Genomic DNA, 18,159 nt, shown 5'->3' on the forward strand with positions numbered 1-18,159 from the left:
GCTATAGCCGATATGCGACTACAGGTCTTCAGCGCGACTCTCCAATTCTGGGAGGGTGTTTCTGTACGTCCTCCCGAGAACGTGCATTGGGAAGTGTCTTTGATCGGACACAGGATTACAGTGGCCCCTTACCATGTGATCAGCTGTGTTGGTGTGCTCCAAAACCATGCCCCCCCCCCCCCCCACACACACACAGGGCACTCTGTGATCACTGTGTCCTTTGGATCAGATCAGGGTAATAGGCCAACCACAGTGGCCCTTTACCATGTGATCAGCTGGTCACATGTAATCAGACTTGCCGGTTATCAGCTCTCCTTTCCTCACACAAAAGACAGCCTGTGAGAAAAGGAGAGCAGATAATCAGTGCAGTTCATTAGTGCCCAGCATTGCAGCTTAGCACACATCAGAGAAGAAAAAAAAAATACTTATTTGCAAAAGTGTATAGCAAATGTTTTTTTTTTTTTTCTGTTTAATTACCACTGGGGTTTTTTTTTTTTGGTAAACACCAAAAGAAAGCTCTATCTGTCTCAAAACATGATAAAGATTGTATTTGGGTAGTTTTGCATGACTGCACAATTGTTGTTTGGAGTGAGACAGTGCTGAAAGTGGGTAAAAGTACCCAGTATTGAAGTGGTTAAAGGTAAAAAAAATGAAAGGAGAATGTAATCAAACCCATATTTTTGTAGTCTGATCATTGGAGGACAGCCGGAAAACTGACCACGCTAAGATAGATGTGCTCTCATGCCTGGCATGGTCAGTTTGAAATAGGAAAGCAAGGAAACTAGCAGGATCTCTAGGTATTTCACACAAATGAACCAATACAAGGAGAACAGGAGACTTTTTAACACAAGTATGTGGTACAATAAGCACCTATAAGGAATATGAAATGTGGGGGTAACATGATTCTTAAGTACAGCACGAAGCACATACTATATGTGCATGCACTGTGCATGCCAGTCTGCTGCATTGCCTGAAAGAAGTGATGGTACTTTTGTGTGATGTGGCTCTTTAAGGGCTTTTTAAAGTGAATGGGATGCCCTAAAGATAACCTGCTCTAAAAGAAACATGGCAGGTGCCATTGCATCTTATTCCGCAAATGCTGTCTGTCATTATTACCCTCCTCAGTACTTTTGCTCCTTTACTGGAACAAGCATGCAAAAAAGGATATCTGACTTTGGAAATATGCATACTTGATTTAAAATCAGTGACTGAAATCTTAATAAACCCAGTTTGTCAGCATACAAAGCCAGAAAATGAGCATTTCCCTATCGTCCATCGACAGATGCAGCCTGATCATCAGCTGAATGGTTATGCTGCCCCCTGCAGTACTAGTCTAGGCAGTGCAACAATTTTACATGTACACGCCCACGGGGCTGTCCCTGCAGGCATAACCCACCCACACTCAGCTCAGCAAACCAGTTTGTTTCTGCCTAGAGAAGGAGTAGGACCTAGGTTTTCTGCTGGGACTCAGGTCTGTTTTTTTTTTTTTTTTTGTTTTTTAATTCTTTTCAGAATATTTTAATTTTATTTCTCTTTACTCACTTTCTTACTAGTGTCAGGAGGATTCTCCTGGTGATCTACAAGCAATGCCAGGACGTGACGACCTGAGTCGCAGCGTACCTCTCGGCTGGCAGCACCCCCACTTTGGGTGGGAGGTGGTCTGCCCGAAGCGGAGCCCACCCAGTCCATGGTATGGTGAGTAGATGTGACCCCCCCCCGCCCCTGGTGGCCTTGGGGGGATGTGGGCCCTCTCCTGGGGATGATAGGACCTGTGCCTCCTAAAAGATCCCCCTGACCTGCCCGGTACCCGGCCTTTGTGCCTGTCTCCCTCTCCCATCCCCGATGGGGCAATGGGACTAGGGGCGCCTGTCGCCCTGAGGGGGTAACATCGTACCTTGTGGACTGCTGGGTCTTGTTGTGGATCCAGTAGGCCTCATTGTGTGTTAGTCCCTGGCTGCATGGTTCGCCATGGGCTCCGGAATCTTAAATGTGGGCAATATACAGATTTTCTCCATTGACTTGTATGGGGCAGCCATTTTCCCTGAGCTTCCTATTGTACTGTATTGCAACCATTTTTGTGTGGTCCTCTGTACTGCACTAGCAGCGTGACTTTTTACATCCAGGCGTGATCACTTCCTGTGCATCTGCTTCCTGCTGCTGGGCGAGGTAATTTCCTGTCTCTCTTCTACATGTGCTGAGGACGATCTGGAGGGTTTTCCCTGGGGGTGGTACTGTACTGGGGTCTTTGCGGGCATATCCCTGCACACTCTGCTGTCAGTGTATTTTTAAAGGGGAATCGCGATCTACAATTTTAAAAGCAACAGTACTCTGTTTTTTGGTAACTTTTTAATCATAGAGTCCCAGTCTGTGAATTCACCCTCAGACCCACTCTGTGTGACTCCCGGACAGTCCGGATCGCAGTTGCTGGCCGCAATTTCAGCAGCTCTGGAAAGACTGGCAACCAAAGTTGATTTTGTCATGAAAAAGGTTAATAGCCGGAAACAGCTGCTGCTTTCTCCATCTTTGGTGGTGTCCTCTCATTCAGAGGCTGATGTGGTTGTCCCGGACTCCCCACCTGAAGGGTCGCTGTCCTCGGAGTCAGATGGTGAAGAATACCTGTCTTCAGCTACAGCGTGAAAACATGCTTTGGTTGAAGCCCTGATTATTTTAGTGTGGGTAACTTTCAAATTGGCTGATGAGCCCACGCCGGCAGGGACGCGTGGGACTTTCGGCTCCCAAGACTCAAAAGTCTGACAAGGTTTTCCCTTGTCCTGACACCTTTCATGATATTGTGAATGACCAATGGCGGCGCGTTAAGCACGTGCTAGTGGTGCCAAAAGGGTTTAAACACCAGTATTCTTTTGCTGATAGATTCCAAATTTTGGACGGTGCCACCTAAAGTGGACCACGCTGTTTCCTGTATTTACTATTGTGCTTGTGGAAGATTCTCCGGTTTTTACGGATCCGGTGCACAGGCGGGTGGAATCCCTTTCCCGCCTTCTTCACGTGTTGGTGGATTCCATTTTGAAACCGGTCTTTGTGTATGTTTTTTGTTTTCACAGACGGTTACGGAATGGATTAGGGCCGTGAATGGGTCCTTGGACCCTGAAATAGTTCCTCCAGAACAGCTGGAACTTTTGGACCAGGTGGCCCAGGCCCTGGTGTTCCTGTGTGATGCATCCCCTGCTGGCCAGAGTTTTGGCTGTGGGGATTGCCTTACGACGCATGGTTTGAATAATTGATTAGATCTCATTCACTGGTGGTATTTATTGCTCCCATCCCATAAACAGCAAAAATATGAAACATGAAGAGAATTCTCCTCTGAATTGGGATTTTATGGGCAAATTAAACACAAAAATATTATACCAAACAATTACATATTTTATTTAGAAAAGACAGATAAATGTAGGACCCACATGTCCAAATTTAGCATATAAAGACAATACAATCATAAAAACAATGGTATATAGAATAAGTCACCCCTGGGAGTGGGAAACACCCCAGGATAGTTGGACAGTTTGTTGGGACCACATCAGTCCTCATGCGGGGGGGAATATCCAACGCGTTTCGAATTTTTAATGAACTTTCAGTTCTATTCTTCTTCAGGGACACAGTCCCCACCTCTGCAATATAATAGGTGACTTATAATTCATATATAATACATTGTTTCACAAGCAAATCATCCCACATATAATATGACACTGCTACTGACCACATGTTAATCCATTTGCACATGGCCCATAGGAGTGTCCAACTACATTTGAGCCACACAGCCCGGGAGGAGAGGTCAAGACAGCCACCTCTAGAAAGCGTTCCTGTGTCTCTATATCAAACAAAATGATGCAGCGTAAATCCTATTAATAATGATGCATAAAGTAAAAGAGTCCCAAAAGATGAATAAGATAAGTCCTTAAGTCCTCTCGGTGCTGGAAAAGGATGTAGGAGACAACGACTCCACACAGTGATCTCCCTCCACCAAAAAGCACACACATGCCCTCACCTCATATTTGGACCACTGTTTTACCAGAGGCCAAAATTCGCTGTATGTATCCACATCAGTCAGCAGGCATCAAATATGCAGGCATGTACCTCTTGATAACTAAGGACCAGGCAGAACCCATATGCCAAATGCCCCAGGTGATGGTATTCACAGAGGCGGTAAAGACCTAGAGTATGATTTTTTTTTCAAGTACTGGAGTCTGCCATGCCCTTAGAGGCATCCTGACCCTGATCCTGAGTTGGCTAAAGAGAGAAGGAAGGGGCAAGAAAAAACTCCCTTCAAAACTTACACTTGTAGGGATCCAGAAATAAGGAGAATAAAGGTAAAGCCCACATCCATTTAGCGAGACTCCATTGCAAGATGTGTATCCAACCCAAGCCTAAAAAGAAAAGTCCCAAATAAAGCCGCCAAGCAGCTTCTATATAACCACGCATCACACGAGAGGGCATCCACCTCCTCTCACTGCGAGGCTATGACGCATGGTTTGGTTGAAGAGCTGGTCGGCTGACCAAACTTCCAAAAAAGCCCTGACGGATCTCCCTTATCTGGGAGAACGTTTGACTCCTTTGATGATTTGATCCAAGGTCTGACGGGTGGGAAGAGTGCTCTTCTTCCTAAATCCTCCAAAGGTAAAACACCCCCTAATAAGCGGGGTCCTTCTTTTACTGCTCACAGATGTTTTTTTCGTGCCTCCGGGGCGCAAGAAAAGGGTATGCCGTTCAAAGCCTCTGAAGCGCTAAAAAGCATTGGAGCAAGCCCAAAGCCAGTCCAGTGCTGCAGACAAGTCCTCTTCAGCATGAAGGGGCGCCCTCACCTGTCTCAGGGGTGGGGGGATGCCTGCTCTTATTTCGGGAACCCTGGAACTCCTTCATTCAGGACAATTGGGTTCGCGAGCTGGTTTGTTTCGGGTTCAAGATAGAATTTTGGTCCCGGCCGGGGGGGGGGGAAAGATTTTTCAGTCAAATCTTCACCTGTCTCTGGAGCGTTTGAAGGATCTTCTGGAAGCTGTGCAGGATCTCCTGGCTCAAGGGGTGATCGTGCCGGTTCCTCCTGCAGGAACGCTCTCAGGTTTTCTATTCAAGCGTGTTCACAGTACCGAGAATGGAGGGCAAGGTGCATCCCCTCTTGGATCTTAGGGCTCTGAACCGCTTTGTGCGGGTGCAGAAGTTTCAAATGGAGTCCATTCGGTTAGTGGTGGCATCCTTGAACCAGGGGGATTTTATGGCCTTCATCGATATCAAGGATACATATCACCACGTCCCTATACTCAAATGACATCAGCGATTCCTCCGCTTTGCGGTAGCAGAGGGGCATTATCAATTTGTGGCGTTACCCTTTGGTCTCGCTTCCGCTCCCAGAGTCTTTACCAAGGTCCTGGCCCCTGTGCTGGCCTTGTTACGTCCGTGAGTTATCTCCATTGTGGGATATCTGGACGATCTCCTGTTGCAAGCAGTCTCCTATTTCGATCTGTTGGGCAACGTCTCTATTACAGTTCAGACCCTTCAGGAATTCGGGTGGACGATCAATTTCCAGAAATCTGCACTGTAGCCATCCGTGTGGGTAACTTATCTGGGGCTGACTCTCGAATCTGCTCTGGCGAGGGACTTTCTTCCCTTAGACAAGCTTCAGAAGCTGCAAAGGGCTGCAAAGATTGCTGATGGAAACCGATCAGACTTGCTTGCCGACTTGCATGAGGGCTCTGGGCCTGATGGTGTCGACCTTCGAAGCAGTCCCATTTGCTCAGTTTCACTCGAGACCTTGCAGAAGGAGATTCTGGCACGTGGAACAGGGATCCTCGATCATTGGACCAGAAGATTTGTTTGAGCCATCTCATGAAGTCGGCTCTATCCTGGTGGATCCAGTCACCTGTTCTGTGCAAGTCTTTCCTACCGTTGTTCTGGGCGGTGGTGACCACGGACGCCAGCCTGTCGGGCTGGGTTGAAGTGCTGGGGGAACTTTTGTGCACAGGGGACTGGGTAGCAGAGGAGTCCTCCTTGCCGTTCAATATTCTGGAGCTAAGAGTGATCAAGCTCTGCCTGCTCCATTGGACGAGTCGACTTTGCGGCTCTCAGGTTCGGATACAGCCGGACAATGCCATGGCTGTTTCTTACATCAATCACCAAGAGTGCCTTGGCAGCCAAGATTCAGATTCTGGTTTGGGTGGAAGCCAATGTTCCAGCTCTTTCCGCAGTCCACATTGCGGGTGTGGAGAATTGGCAAGCGGATTACCTAAGTCTTCAGGTGTTGGATCAAGGAGAATGGTCCCTTCATCCAGAAGTGTTTCACCTCCTGTGTGCCCGGTGGCGGACTCTGGAGGTGGATCTGTTTGTGTCTCGCCTGAACAGGAAAATTTAGTGGTTTGTGGCCAGGACTCGGCATCCTCTGGCCAATGCCACAGACACTCTGGTGGCTCCTTGGAGCCAATATCGCCTGATTTATGCCTTCCCTGCGCTCATACTCCTGCCGAGGTTTCTTCGCCGGTTGGCGATGGAAGGCATTATGGTCGTTCTGGTGGCATTAGACTGGCCTCGGTGGTCTTGGTACGCAGAACTGGTAAAACTGGTCACGGATCCTCTATGGGAAGATCTGCTGTCTCAATGACTGATCTTCCATCCTGCTTTACGGTCGCTGGCTATAACAGCCTGGCTGTTGAAAGCAAGGTGTTGAGGGATAGAGGTCTTTTTGAATCGGTGATTCCTACTCTTTTGAAGGCCAGGAAATCAACATCTAGGAAGATCTATCATCGTACGCAGAAATCGTACGTTTCATGGTGTGAATCGCTGCAGCTGCAACCTCGCTTGTTTTCTATTGCTAGGGTTTTGGCCTTTTTACAAAAAGGGGTTGAGCAGCACTTGGCGTTGGGCACTATCAAGAGTCAGGTGTCTGCCTCTGCCTTGGCCATTTACTTCCAACGTCCATTGGCTACTAATAGCTTGATTCACACTTTTATTCAAGGGGTGCATCATCTGGCTCCTCCGAGGAGATCCCTGTTGCCTCTGTGGGATCTCAATCTGGTGTTTGTTCTTCAAAAGCCTCCCTTTGAGAACATTAGGAAGATTTCCCTAACTGATCTTCCATCCTGCTTTACGGTCGCTGGCTATAACAGCCTGGCTGTTGAAAGCAAGGTGTTGAGGGATAGAGGTCTTTTTGAATCGGTGATTCCTACTCTTTTGAAGGCCAGGAAATCAACATCTAGGAAGATCTATCATCGTACGCAGAAATCGTACGTTTCATGGTGTGAATCGCTGCAGCTGCAACCTCGCTTGTTTTCTATTGCTAGGGTTTTGGCCTTTTTACAAAAAGGGGTTGAGCAGCACTTGGCGTTGGGCACTATCAAGGGTCAGGTGTCTGCCTCTGCCTTGGACATTTACTTCCAACGTCCATTGGCTACTAATAGCTTGATTCACACTTTTATTCAAGGGGTGCATCATCTGGCTCCTCCGAGGAGATCCCTGTTGCCTCCGTGGGATCTCAATCTGGTGTTTGTTCTTCAAAAGCCTCCCTTTGAGAACATTAGGGAGATTTCCCTGTTTTCCTTGTCGCAGAAGGTTGCCTTCTTAGTGGCTATTACTTCTGCTCGCAGAGTATCTGAGTTGGTGGCGCTGTCCTTTCGTTTGCCTTTTTGGTGGTCCACAAGGATAAAGTGGTCCTCCCACCTAATCCGTCTTTTCTCCCTAAGGTGGTGTCGGATTTTCACCTTAATGAAGAACATTGTGTTGCCTTATGTCCAAAGCCTAAACATCCCAAGGAAATTGCCTTGCATTCCTTGGATTTGGTCCGGGCGATAACAGTTTATCTGATGGTTACTGAGTCCTTTAGAAAATTGGACTAACACTCGCAAAGGTTTGGCTGCTTCTGTTGCGACTATTTCGAGATGGACCAGGCAGACGGTTGTTCAGGCTTATTCCATGAAGGGTCAGGTTCCTCCTTTCCCTGTGAAGGCGCATTCTACTAGAGCGCTGATTGCCTCTTGGGCTTTTCGCCATCAGGCCTCTTTTCTACAAGTTTGTAAGGCAGCGACTCGGTCGTCTGTGCATACATCTTCGGATATAGATAAATGTATATGTGGTGTGGTGTCCTGTCTCAGTAGAAGTCCTATGGGAAGAAACCGGTCAGATTAGGAGGCGCACACGTCACACACAACTTGCGGTCCGTGCTGCAGCCGGCCGCAAGCCTTTGCAGGAATTCGTATGCCTATGTTTATGCTGAATACAAGACATCTAATTGTAAGTGCATTATCAACTGTTTTTTGAATAAATCTTAAGGGTAATACACTATTAGTCCTTCTTTTTCCTTTAATACACGGTGGTTTTGTGAGCTTGTAAAGAAGGATGAGGCTGTGTTTCTTGCTGGTAGTCGTTGCCATCTAGTGGAGAAAGAAAGGTAGAGCGGTTCTACATCCCACTTCAGGATTTTAAAGAGGAAGCAAGGCGGTGGTTTCACTGAACAAGTGCATACCTATTACCATCTGGTAAGAGGCTAATTCTTGGTGATTTACACGTGGTGTTTGTTCACAAGGAGATTGGATAATTTTTCAGCACAAGAAACTATAGTTGCACCTTATTTATTTCCGTTTGGTAAGGATGAATTTCACTCGGTGGTGGATACAAGTATTATTTGGATAGAATACAATTCTACTCACCTGCACAATATTTATGGACACTTATGAACTTTTATGTTTATGCACCTATTGATTTGCATTATTAATTGGCTTCACAGATTGATATATGTTATATATATTTACTTTTGTTGATTTGGTTCACATATAGATATATGTTATATATTCATTATTTATTTGTTGTTTAGCGCACCCCACACCACATATACATTTATCTATATTCAAAAGCACTGAATACCGGGAGCAGCTTCAACACACTATCAGCGCACCCATCCCCCCTTACAACATACATCTTCGGATGCCTCTTTTGGCCGCAAGGTTTTGCAGGCTGCTGTTTTGTAAGAGAATGCTTTTGTTTTTCTTAGGGGTCTTTACCTGGGTGAGCTCCTGTTGTTTAGTTGAGCTTCATGTTACCCGGTTGGCTATGTTTAGCCTTTTGGAGTTTTTCGTTCCTTTCCTGTTGCGTTCTTCCCACCCCCTCATGCCTACACTGCTTTGGGACGTCGCATTCAGCTGATGAGAAAATACGATTTTTGTAAGATCTTACCATAAAATCTTTTTCTCTGAAGTCCATCGACAGACGCAGCACCCGCCCCTCTTATTTGGGGATGTTTTTTTTCTTTACTGCTTGCAACTGAACTGGTTTGTTGAGCTGCGTGTGGGTGAGTTATGGCTGCAGGGACAGCCCCGTGGGCGTGTACATGTAAAGTTTTAGTACTGCCTAGACTACTCCTGCAGGGGGCGGCATAATCGTTCGTCTGTTGATGGACTTCAGAGAAAAAGATTTTACGGTAAGATCTTGCAAAAATCTTATTTTTCAAAGGGGATTGCCAATACAGTCTCCTTTTGTGTTCCTCCTCCATGGTTCCTAAATCCTAAAATAGTCTGAAACTGCATAAAAGATCTAAGAATACGTGTTCTGCTAATTTTGGTCAAAGCCACCCTTTTTCTGCTGTTATGCTGCTGAAAACAGGTCTACATTCTGACTGAAATACCTCAAGGTGTGAGAAGTAATCTGATAAGCTGCTGGCAAATTTCTTTTGTTTGTTCTTTGCTGAAACACATTTTTTTCTTAGTGCAATGTATTTTTTACATAGTGAATACTGGCTACAGCCCTGCCTTGAAACCCACTAAGGCAGGCCATACATGTAGCAAATTTATTTCCTGCAACCACAGGCAGTGTTGACAGGGGATCCTTCCTGCTGATCCATTGTATTCTTCCAGTGGGGACAGTGATTATTGCTAGCGGCTATACCAGCCACTAGTGATAATCATATGTAAAATCTGGCAGGCTCGTCGCACCCAAGTTGATCGATCAACTTGGTACATTCAGCCTGCCCATACACAGTTCGAGTCCCGGCTAGTTACTGCTGAACTGATCTAGATTTGAACCATCTATGGCCAGCCTAAGATTTTCTTTTCTGACTCAATGTATGCTTTTTAACATATACTGGACTAAAGATCCATTCTCTTTTTAACCACTTGCCGACCGCCCGCCGCAGATATACTGCGGCAGGCTGGCTCGGCTGCGCAAACCGCTGTACCTGTACAGCGGTTCGCGGGAGTGCTCCTGGGGCCGTGCCCCCGCCCCCATTAGGAAGCTGAGAAACCGATCCACGGGGGCCCAGTGGCCGCGATTGCCACCGGGCACCCGCGATCGTTCCCCACTGAGAGAGGACACTCCCATAGGCTCACACTTAACCCTGGGTTAACCCCTTCCCTGCCAGTGTCATTATTACAGTAACAGTGCATATTAGCACTGATTACTGTAGTAATGTCACTGGTCCCCCCAAAAGTGTAAAAAATGTCAGGGGTTCGATCTGTCCACCGCAATGTCGTAGTCCCGCTAAAAATCGCAGATCACCGCCATTACTAGTAAAAAATAAACAAATTTAAAAAATGACATAAATCTTTCCCCTGGTTTGTAGACACGATAACTTTTGCACAAACCAATCAAAATATGCTTATTGGAATTGTTTTTACCAAAAATATGTAGCAGAATACAAATTGGCCTAAAAGAATGACATTTTTTTCTTTGGGAATGTTATATAGCAGAACGTGAAAAATATTGTTTTTTTTTCGGAACTGTCGCTTTTTTTTTGCTTATAGCGCAAAAAATAAAAATTGCAGAGGTGATCAAATACCACCAAAAGAAAGCTCTATTTATGGGGAAAAAAAGGGCATTTTATTAGGGTACAGCGTTGCACGACTGCGCAATTGTCAGTTAAAGTAACGCAGTGCCGAATCACAAAAAATGGCCTTGTCATTAGGGGGGCAAAACCTTCCAGGCCAGAAGTGGTTAAAACAGAAAAAATAAACAACCTTTATTAAACCCTCAGTTTAAATCCCCACTTTGTTTTAAAAATGTATTATTTTTTTCAACTGTTATTGTATCAGACAAGTGCAGTATTAAACAGAGAACCACTGCCCACCCTTCAGACTTCTGCAGTGCCAGTGCAATAATAATCATCGAAACAGAAACCATTACATTTGGTTCCCAATAGCCCTCATAGACCTGAGTTGTCTCAAAGACTTTTGAAAGGGAACGTGAAAGAAGGTTTTATTCAAAAGTACATGCTACTTGTGTAGCTTACACCGTTAGAAACTATTTGTTTTACATATTTGGCTACTGATTTTAGTAGTGCCATTGAGCTTCAAAACCTTGCCCTCGTAACATAGGCCTAACATAACATAAGAAACGTCACTTGAAAGCCACTTGTAAAACGTGCCAAATTCATTTGTAGAATAGACAAGTATTGCTGCAATCACCAAACTGGCCAAAAACATGACCTTTGGCCAACATCACCCTGTGGCCAATACCACTGTTTTCTGGAAGTCAGTTTCCTCTTGTAAAAAAAAAAAAAAAAAGCCCTAGCTCTGAGCGTGTGATAATGTTCAGGAATGTTTCTGTATTCAGCTCGCTGCTGGAAGTGATATATAAATAGAAATGTGTGTCAGATGTTTAAACTTAAATCTCTGAGACCGGCTTAAAATACATACAAACGTATCCTTAAATACCCAGGATTTCAGTCTCCTATGAAAAACTGTAATGTCAAGCGCATTCTGCTCATTCCAAACCAGCCTTCTTGTTTGTAGTGATCTGCTCTGGACCCATAGTCTAATTCCTCTGTGGGAATCCAGGCAAAACTGGAACCTACCAAGGTACAGTAACTTTTGGGACTTAAAATACTTCCTAAAGTGGTTGTAAACCCACTTTAAAGACTTTTACCTTTAGGTAAGCCTACATTAAGGCTTACCTATAGGTGCTATGAATATCTCCTAAACTTGCACCGTTTAGGAGATTTTTACAGTGCATGCAGCCGATGATGTCGGCGCATGCGCTCTGAATGAACGGCCACCCGTGCCGTTCCTTCAGAGCCCTGTGCCGTGAATGGTGGCTCCTGCGCGCATGTGCAGGAGTGATGTAATCGCACCTCCGGCCAATCAGATGGTCGGAGGACACGAAGCAGAACAGCCGAACATGTCGGCTGTCCTGTCGCTGAGCGGGCGGCACTACAGGGGTTTCGTTATAAGGTAAGTATTTTATAATGAGCTAATATGCGATGCATACTAGCTCATTATGACTTTGTCTTTACAGGTTTTTTTTTCTCATTTTTTTGCAGAGGGTTTACTTCCTCTTTAACTGACCCTCCTACAGTTCTGTCTTGTTAATTATACTGGAGAAACTCTTGCTTTTTACATGGCTAAAGGCTCAAACAAATACATATTTGTCAAGTGTTTCTCTGAAATGGCAATGGTATAAATAAGACCCCAGCAAGATTATTTTCAATGCTTATCATAAGATGTAAAACATACATTTAGTAAGGCAGCATTTGGCTGAAGCACCACCATTTCTCATAAAAAAAAAAAATAAAACATTATAAACTGAATTTTTTTTATTAGCCTTTTTAGTCTATTGACACGTTTTAGAATTATTCAACATTTTATGGTATAGTTGGTATCAATCCCTAATTTATAAGCATCGTATATTTGAGCTATACTTTGTTTTTATCTGTTATAAAGTTTTTTTATCGTTTTAAATCAGCCTCTTTTGTTCATTGACGGACACAGCTTCTGATATTCATAACCATTGGGTTATACCGCCCCTTACAGGAGTAGGACACTAGGCAGAAAATAATTCTGGCTACACCCTTGGGCAGTCTCAGGGGGTACACTACCTCTCTGCTATAGCCACTCTGTCTATGGCAACATTCTTTAGATAGAAAATGTTTTCCTCCTGGATTTTTTCTCGTGAGATCTACAATCAGTGCCAGGTTGGGCCACGGGCTGGATAATTTAGATCCAGTGGTAACCCCAGTCTTGCCAGTGAGCGCGCGCAGACCTCAGCTCCACACTAGGACAGCCGCGAAATTGCCCTACTGGACAGGGGCTGGCCTGTGAGTTAAACGCCTCGCGAGGTTGCATACAACCGGGTCTCGGCCCGAGTTGCAGCGCTCCTCCTGGCCAACAGTCCCTCATTTTGATGGAGAGGGATTTTGGCTGGAGAGGTGCCCACCTGGTTCCTGGTATAGTGAGTAGCTGTCCCCCTGGAGGGTTTTGGGGTAGACGTGGGCCCCTCCTTAGGGTGGTCAGACCCCCGGTTTCCCCTCCTTCGCACAGGTACCCCCCTCCTTGCCAAGTCCCATAATATTGCCCCCCCTCCCCCACGCTGGGGCTATTTGGGTGGTCTGGCGACTTTCCCTGGATGGGGGCAGGGCGCTAATTGGCAATGGGGGCTGGGGGGTGCGCCGCCGGCGACCAGACGATCGACTGTGCGGGGGGGGGGTAAACTTGGTGGGGGCTCCTGCCAGGGCCCCCCGTCCTGCCTGGATCAGTCCTTGAGACCTGGTTTCGCTCCTGGCTCCCTGTTAGCCTTGTGGTACAGCACAGAGCCGCCATTTTGTTGTAGCTTGTGTTTCTATACACAGTGGCCAGGTTTGTGTAGTCCGGCGGCCATTTTGTTGTGGTTTGCTATTGGAAATAGCAGTGGCCATGACAGTGGAGCCCTGTGGGAAGTGATTTCTGCGGAAGGGAGCCCCTCCTCACCCCTGGTGCTGACTCCTGGATCATTTTACGTCCTGATCACCGCACGTGTAGTGCAGATTCTACTGGTGTCTGCAGGTGCCTGTTTCTGTGGGTGGGGAATCTGGTGGGCTCCTCTCCCTCTCTGCTGAAGATCGCTTGGTGCTTGGCGACAGGATGGTGCTGCTAACATGGTGGGGGTTGTCCCTTAGCAGTGTTTTACACTTTTTGTGGGGTCCCCCTGGTGACTTATGGAGTCTTTGGAGCACATTTCCCCACTTGATTGAACTAGAAGAACTATAAATCCCAGCATGTCCTTTCAGGCTCAGCTACATCCTGCCTGTGTCTCTGTGCTGTTCACAATTGTTTTTTTTGGGGGGTTTTTTTGTTCTTTTTTTTGGAGAGGAACTATAAATCCCAGCATTCCCTTTCAGGCCTAGCTCTGCTAACTCCTGGCTGTGTCTCTGCCCATTCAAATGGCACAGAGGGATGCTCACAATTGTACACGTTACTGTGGGGGGGATAGCACTGTGCACAGGTTTTTATTTGCCAAAAGCTCCAACTGTCAGGCACTGTCCGTGGGCACAAGCGCAGTAGTATTGAATCATCCTGCCGAGAATTCCAACTCTCATGCACAGGCGTTGGAGTTCTCTGTGAACGGGCATTGCGCATTAGGTAATTGTGCATGAGAGTTGGAGTTCTCGTCAAGTTGCCGCTACTGCGCATGCGCGACTGTCAAGGCACGTTCATAGAGCCCCACTGGACTGGCCCCGCGAGTTAAATGTCTCGCAAGTTCGCACAAGACAGGGTCTAGGCCTGTGTCGCAGCGTTCCTTTTTGGCTGACAGCCCCGCTACTACGGCAGAGGGGGTCCTGTCAGGAGATGGCGCCCGCCTGTGTTCCTGGTATGGTGAGTAAATGTTTCCCCTTCTTCCCTTGCGGATTTTGGGGTGGACACAGGCCCCTCCTTGGGACGGTCAGACCCTCACATTCCTGGGTTCCCCTCTGTCCTGTTTGTGCAAATGCGGGGGACTTTTTAGGCCTACCTGAGGCTGGGACCACGTCCTCAGGCCGCATGGGGTGTCTGGGGGTGTGCTGTTGGCGGCGCTCAGCCAATCAGGGGGGGGGGCATCGGTCAGTTCTTTCAGGGCCTACCTGCTGAATGATAGTGTTGGGAGGGCTGGGGGGTCCCCCTGTGGGTCCTTGTTTGCCGCACTCTCCATTTTCTTGTAGCCTTGTCTGCTACAATGACAGCGGCCATCTTGCGGTGGATTCTCTGCTGGGAATCGAGGTGGGAGTGCCTGGAGGTGTTTTCTGAGGGGTGGAGCCCCTCCCTTCTCCCTGGGCAGTTTCAATGCTCACTCCCTTTAGGGAGAACTGCTGCTACACATGCAGACGTTCTGGGACTGGCTGATGCATATTGGGACAGTGAGTTCTGGGGGTCTCTCCCTCTCTGTTGGGGGTCTTCAGGGCGTGCCTGACCTTCGGGGGGGCGTTATAGCGCAGTGGGATTGTTTTTTGCAAAAAAGTCATTTTTTGTCATTTATTTCAAATTTTGCTGGCGGGTTCTTCTGGTGCAGTATGGATCCTGCAGACCATGTGTCCCTACCTGACCCCCTCATGGAGGCTGTAGGACCTTCCAGATCTCAACTGTCCAACAATGCAATTTTGGCGGTTCTGGAAGCATTGTGTCCTGGGTGGAGGTGGCCTTGAGTGGGCGAGGTGCGCAGAAACGATCTCCACCTACCCCTACCCCTGCCTCATCTGATGTCTCGGATTCTGAGTCTGACTTAGCCGCCGCAGACGTGGGTCTCCCTGCTGGGTCTGTTACCTCGCTCCCTGCCTCCTCTGATAATGAGGATGACATTTCTACCTCCACTGCTGCGCAAGATACAGCCGCTGGTGGATACACTGGTTGTTTCTGTACGTAACACCCTGCAATTTGGAGGACGCAGTGGCAGCCGCGCCTGGGGCGCAGGTTGCATTTGGCACTCACATACCATCCGGAGCGGAAATGTTTTTCCCTTCCCAGTTTTTTTGTTAGCATGCTCATGAAAGAATGGGACCGTCCAAGACATTCTCCTGGGGTGTCTAAGCGGCTGCTAGACGTTACCCTTTCGAGGAGTCTCTGGTAATGAAGTGGACGGTACCAACTAAGGTGGATCCACCGGTCTTCAGGCTGAATAATGCTACCGTTATTCCAGTGGAGGAATCCCCGTCCTTTAAGGACCTGGGGAATAGGATGGTGGAAGCTGTGGCCCGTGATCTGTACTCCCTGGCGGGGTCTGCACTGAGAACAGTGTTTAAAATTTTTTTACAAGCCAGCGGGTGGGTGAAGCTTGCCTTTTAGTTACAGAAAGCAACAGGTTTTTATTATACACCATTACGACTTTCTAGACACCAATGATGTTATCAGTTGATGAGGAGGATGTATGTTGCCTTCCAGGATTCTTGTTTGATCTTCCTCTGCCTCTCTCCCTCAGCACTGGGGTGACCTTGGCTGACTGATGGGGAGAAATTGAGGGAGAAGAGAAACATTGGAATACTAGTCAGTACCAGTGTACAAAAGTGTATTTGCTTTGGAAGAATAAATCACCTGTAACGTTGGGTGTCCTATGTGTGGACGACGCTGCATTATTTAAATAGTTTTTTACATTTAAAATGTAGTGCCTCAAAACTGTCCATAATTTTATATGGTTCCTTGAGATTGTCTGTCTGTAATTTTAAAGGGCGCCTTGACTAAAAAAAAAAGGGTTGAGAAACATTGGTTTAAATATCTTATGCATGAGACTCTCGGGTTAATTTTGCTATGGCCTGCTACATAAATTGATTCTCCCTTGCCCCACTCCATAGCTTGACAAAGGTGGGTGCTTACACATCCCCTGTGTTCTGCGCATACCCCAAAACACGTTGCGCATTTCCTGTCCAGGACCATCCCCTTTGGCGCTGTGCTCCACAACGCCGAGCCCTACCACTATACAGCCTCACACAGCTTCCGGCTCCATTGCGGTCTCCGGCCCGAGCACCAGGCTCCTTCTCCTGTGGACGGTGTGCACGGATTGTGGCTTGTATCCTGTTGGATGTGTGCCCTAATGGACATCTCTTATATCCTGACATGCTTGTAACCAATGCATACCATGTGAGTGGATACTTTTATTGTCTTTAATCTTATGTATTAAAGATACAACACTTAGAGGTGCTTGTCCCTTCCAATTTTGTTTTCAGCCATAAGAGCCCGCTTTTACTCCAGCTGCTCTTTGTGGTCTACCCTTCTCTTGTGTTTTACTCCATTGGCCTTATTTATTGACTTTTTTTTCGGTGATACTAACACTTTTCAGGCACATACTATTTTCTGTTTTTATTTGAAAAAAAAAAAAAATATGATTCATGTTTGGAAATAGGATGGCAACAACATGCATTGACTAAATTATAGTCAGCTAGCAATGCCATTTACCTGCATGGTAAAGTGTATTATTTTAGGGGTCAGGTAACCCTCAAGTCACCTCTATTACCTTCACACTTGTAAGCCTGTGAGGTATAGGGGGTTTGAATATGGCCCTTGACATCACAAAAGGGTCACACATAATGTTCGGTGTATGTAATGCTAAAGAGGACTCTCAGAGACTGTAGATACACTAGAGGTACGTATTACAGATTTGGTTGGGGTCTTCAAAAGGCAGCGAGAGACTGGAGACATGTTACATGAGGCTAGTTGCAAATCAGTGCTATTACTCTCATCACAGAATACTGGGGGTTGCTTTTAGAAACAAAAATGTAATGCATAAATGTCAATCTAAATGTATAATGCATACCGTGATAGATAGTATCCCATCTTTATCTCGGTCGTATTTATCAAAGAATTTCTTATAAAATGCCTGTCGTCTCTTGCATACTCGGCAGTAGGTCTTGAGGTATTGGTGAACGGTCATATCTAAAAAGAGCACAAGGCAAGCATGTCACAAAAGTTCAATCATGGAAATATAATAGTCACTTACCAGCAACATTTAATCACATGCTAAGTTATTACAGTAGGCAGAGCTATAGGCACATCAATGGTTATATTTACACTTCTTTTTCCTCTAGGCCAGGTAGTTTGTTTTGCCCTTCCCTTCACATGAATACAAGGAGAGATAATTACAAGTACAGAGGGTTAAAGGTAGTTAATTGTATTGGAATGTAAGATTATATGTAATAATAAATATCTCGCGCTCGTACTTATGTCAGAATATTTATACTGCTCTGAATATAGCAGTGTATTTATGGTTAATAAGCAAAGATCTGTGAAAAAGGAGAGTCTTCACCTATTGCCATAAATCAATGTCGTGAATTCTTTTTAATTGATTAATTTCTTTTTAAAAACATATACCAATCTTAGTGAGTACAGTCTACAGTGTGGAATATATATAAAAATATTTATTCTCAAGACATGCAAACACAATATATGATCAAACCAGAAGTGACACATAAAAATAACTCTACATAAAATACTAACTTCAAATAATTAATGCAATGTGATGTTT

At 46.1% G+C, this 18,159-nt stretch overlaps 1 protein-coding gene across 1 annotated transcript in view; it reads right to left on the reverse strand.

Annotated features, from left to right (window-relative positions):
* LOC309548000 (uncharacterized protein) overlaps positions 1-18,159 on the reverse strand; it is a gene marked incomplete at its 5' end in the record, with an annotated part of 69,014 nt that overhangs the window by 7,215 nt on the left and 43,640 nt on the right. The window contains one exon of the mRNA XM_082247985.1: positions 17,452-17,570. Within this exon, the coding sequence (XP_082104111.1) occupies positions 17,452-17,570 (119 nt within the window). The remainder of the gene's footprint in view (positions 1-17,451; positions 17,571-18,159) is intronic.

This window comes from Pelophylax lessonae (genome assembly GCF_965119305.1).
Source record: "Pelophylax lessonae genome assembly, chromosome: 2".
Taxonomy (NCBI): Eukaryota; Metazoa; Chordata; class Amphibia; order Anura; family Ranidae; genus Pelophylax; species Pelophylax lessonae.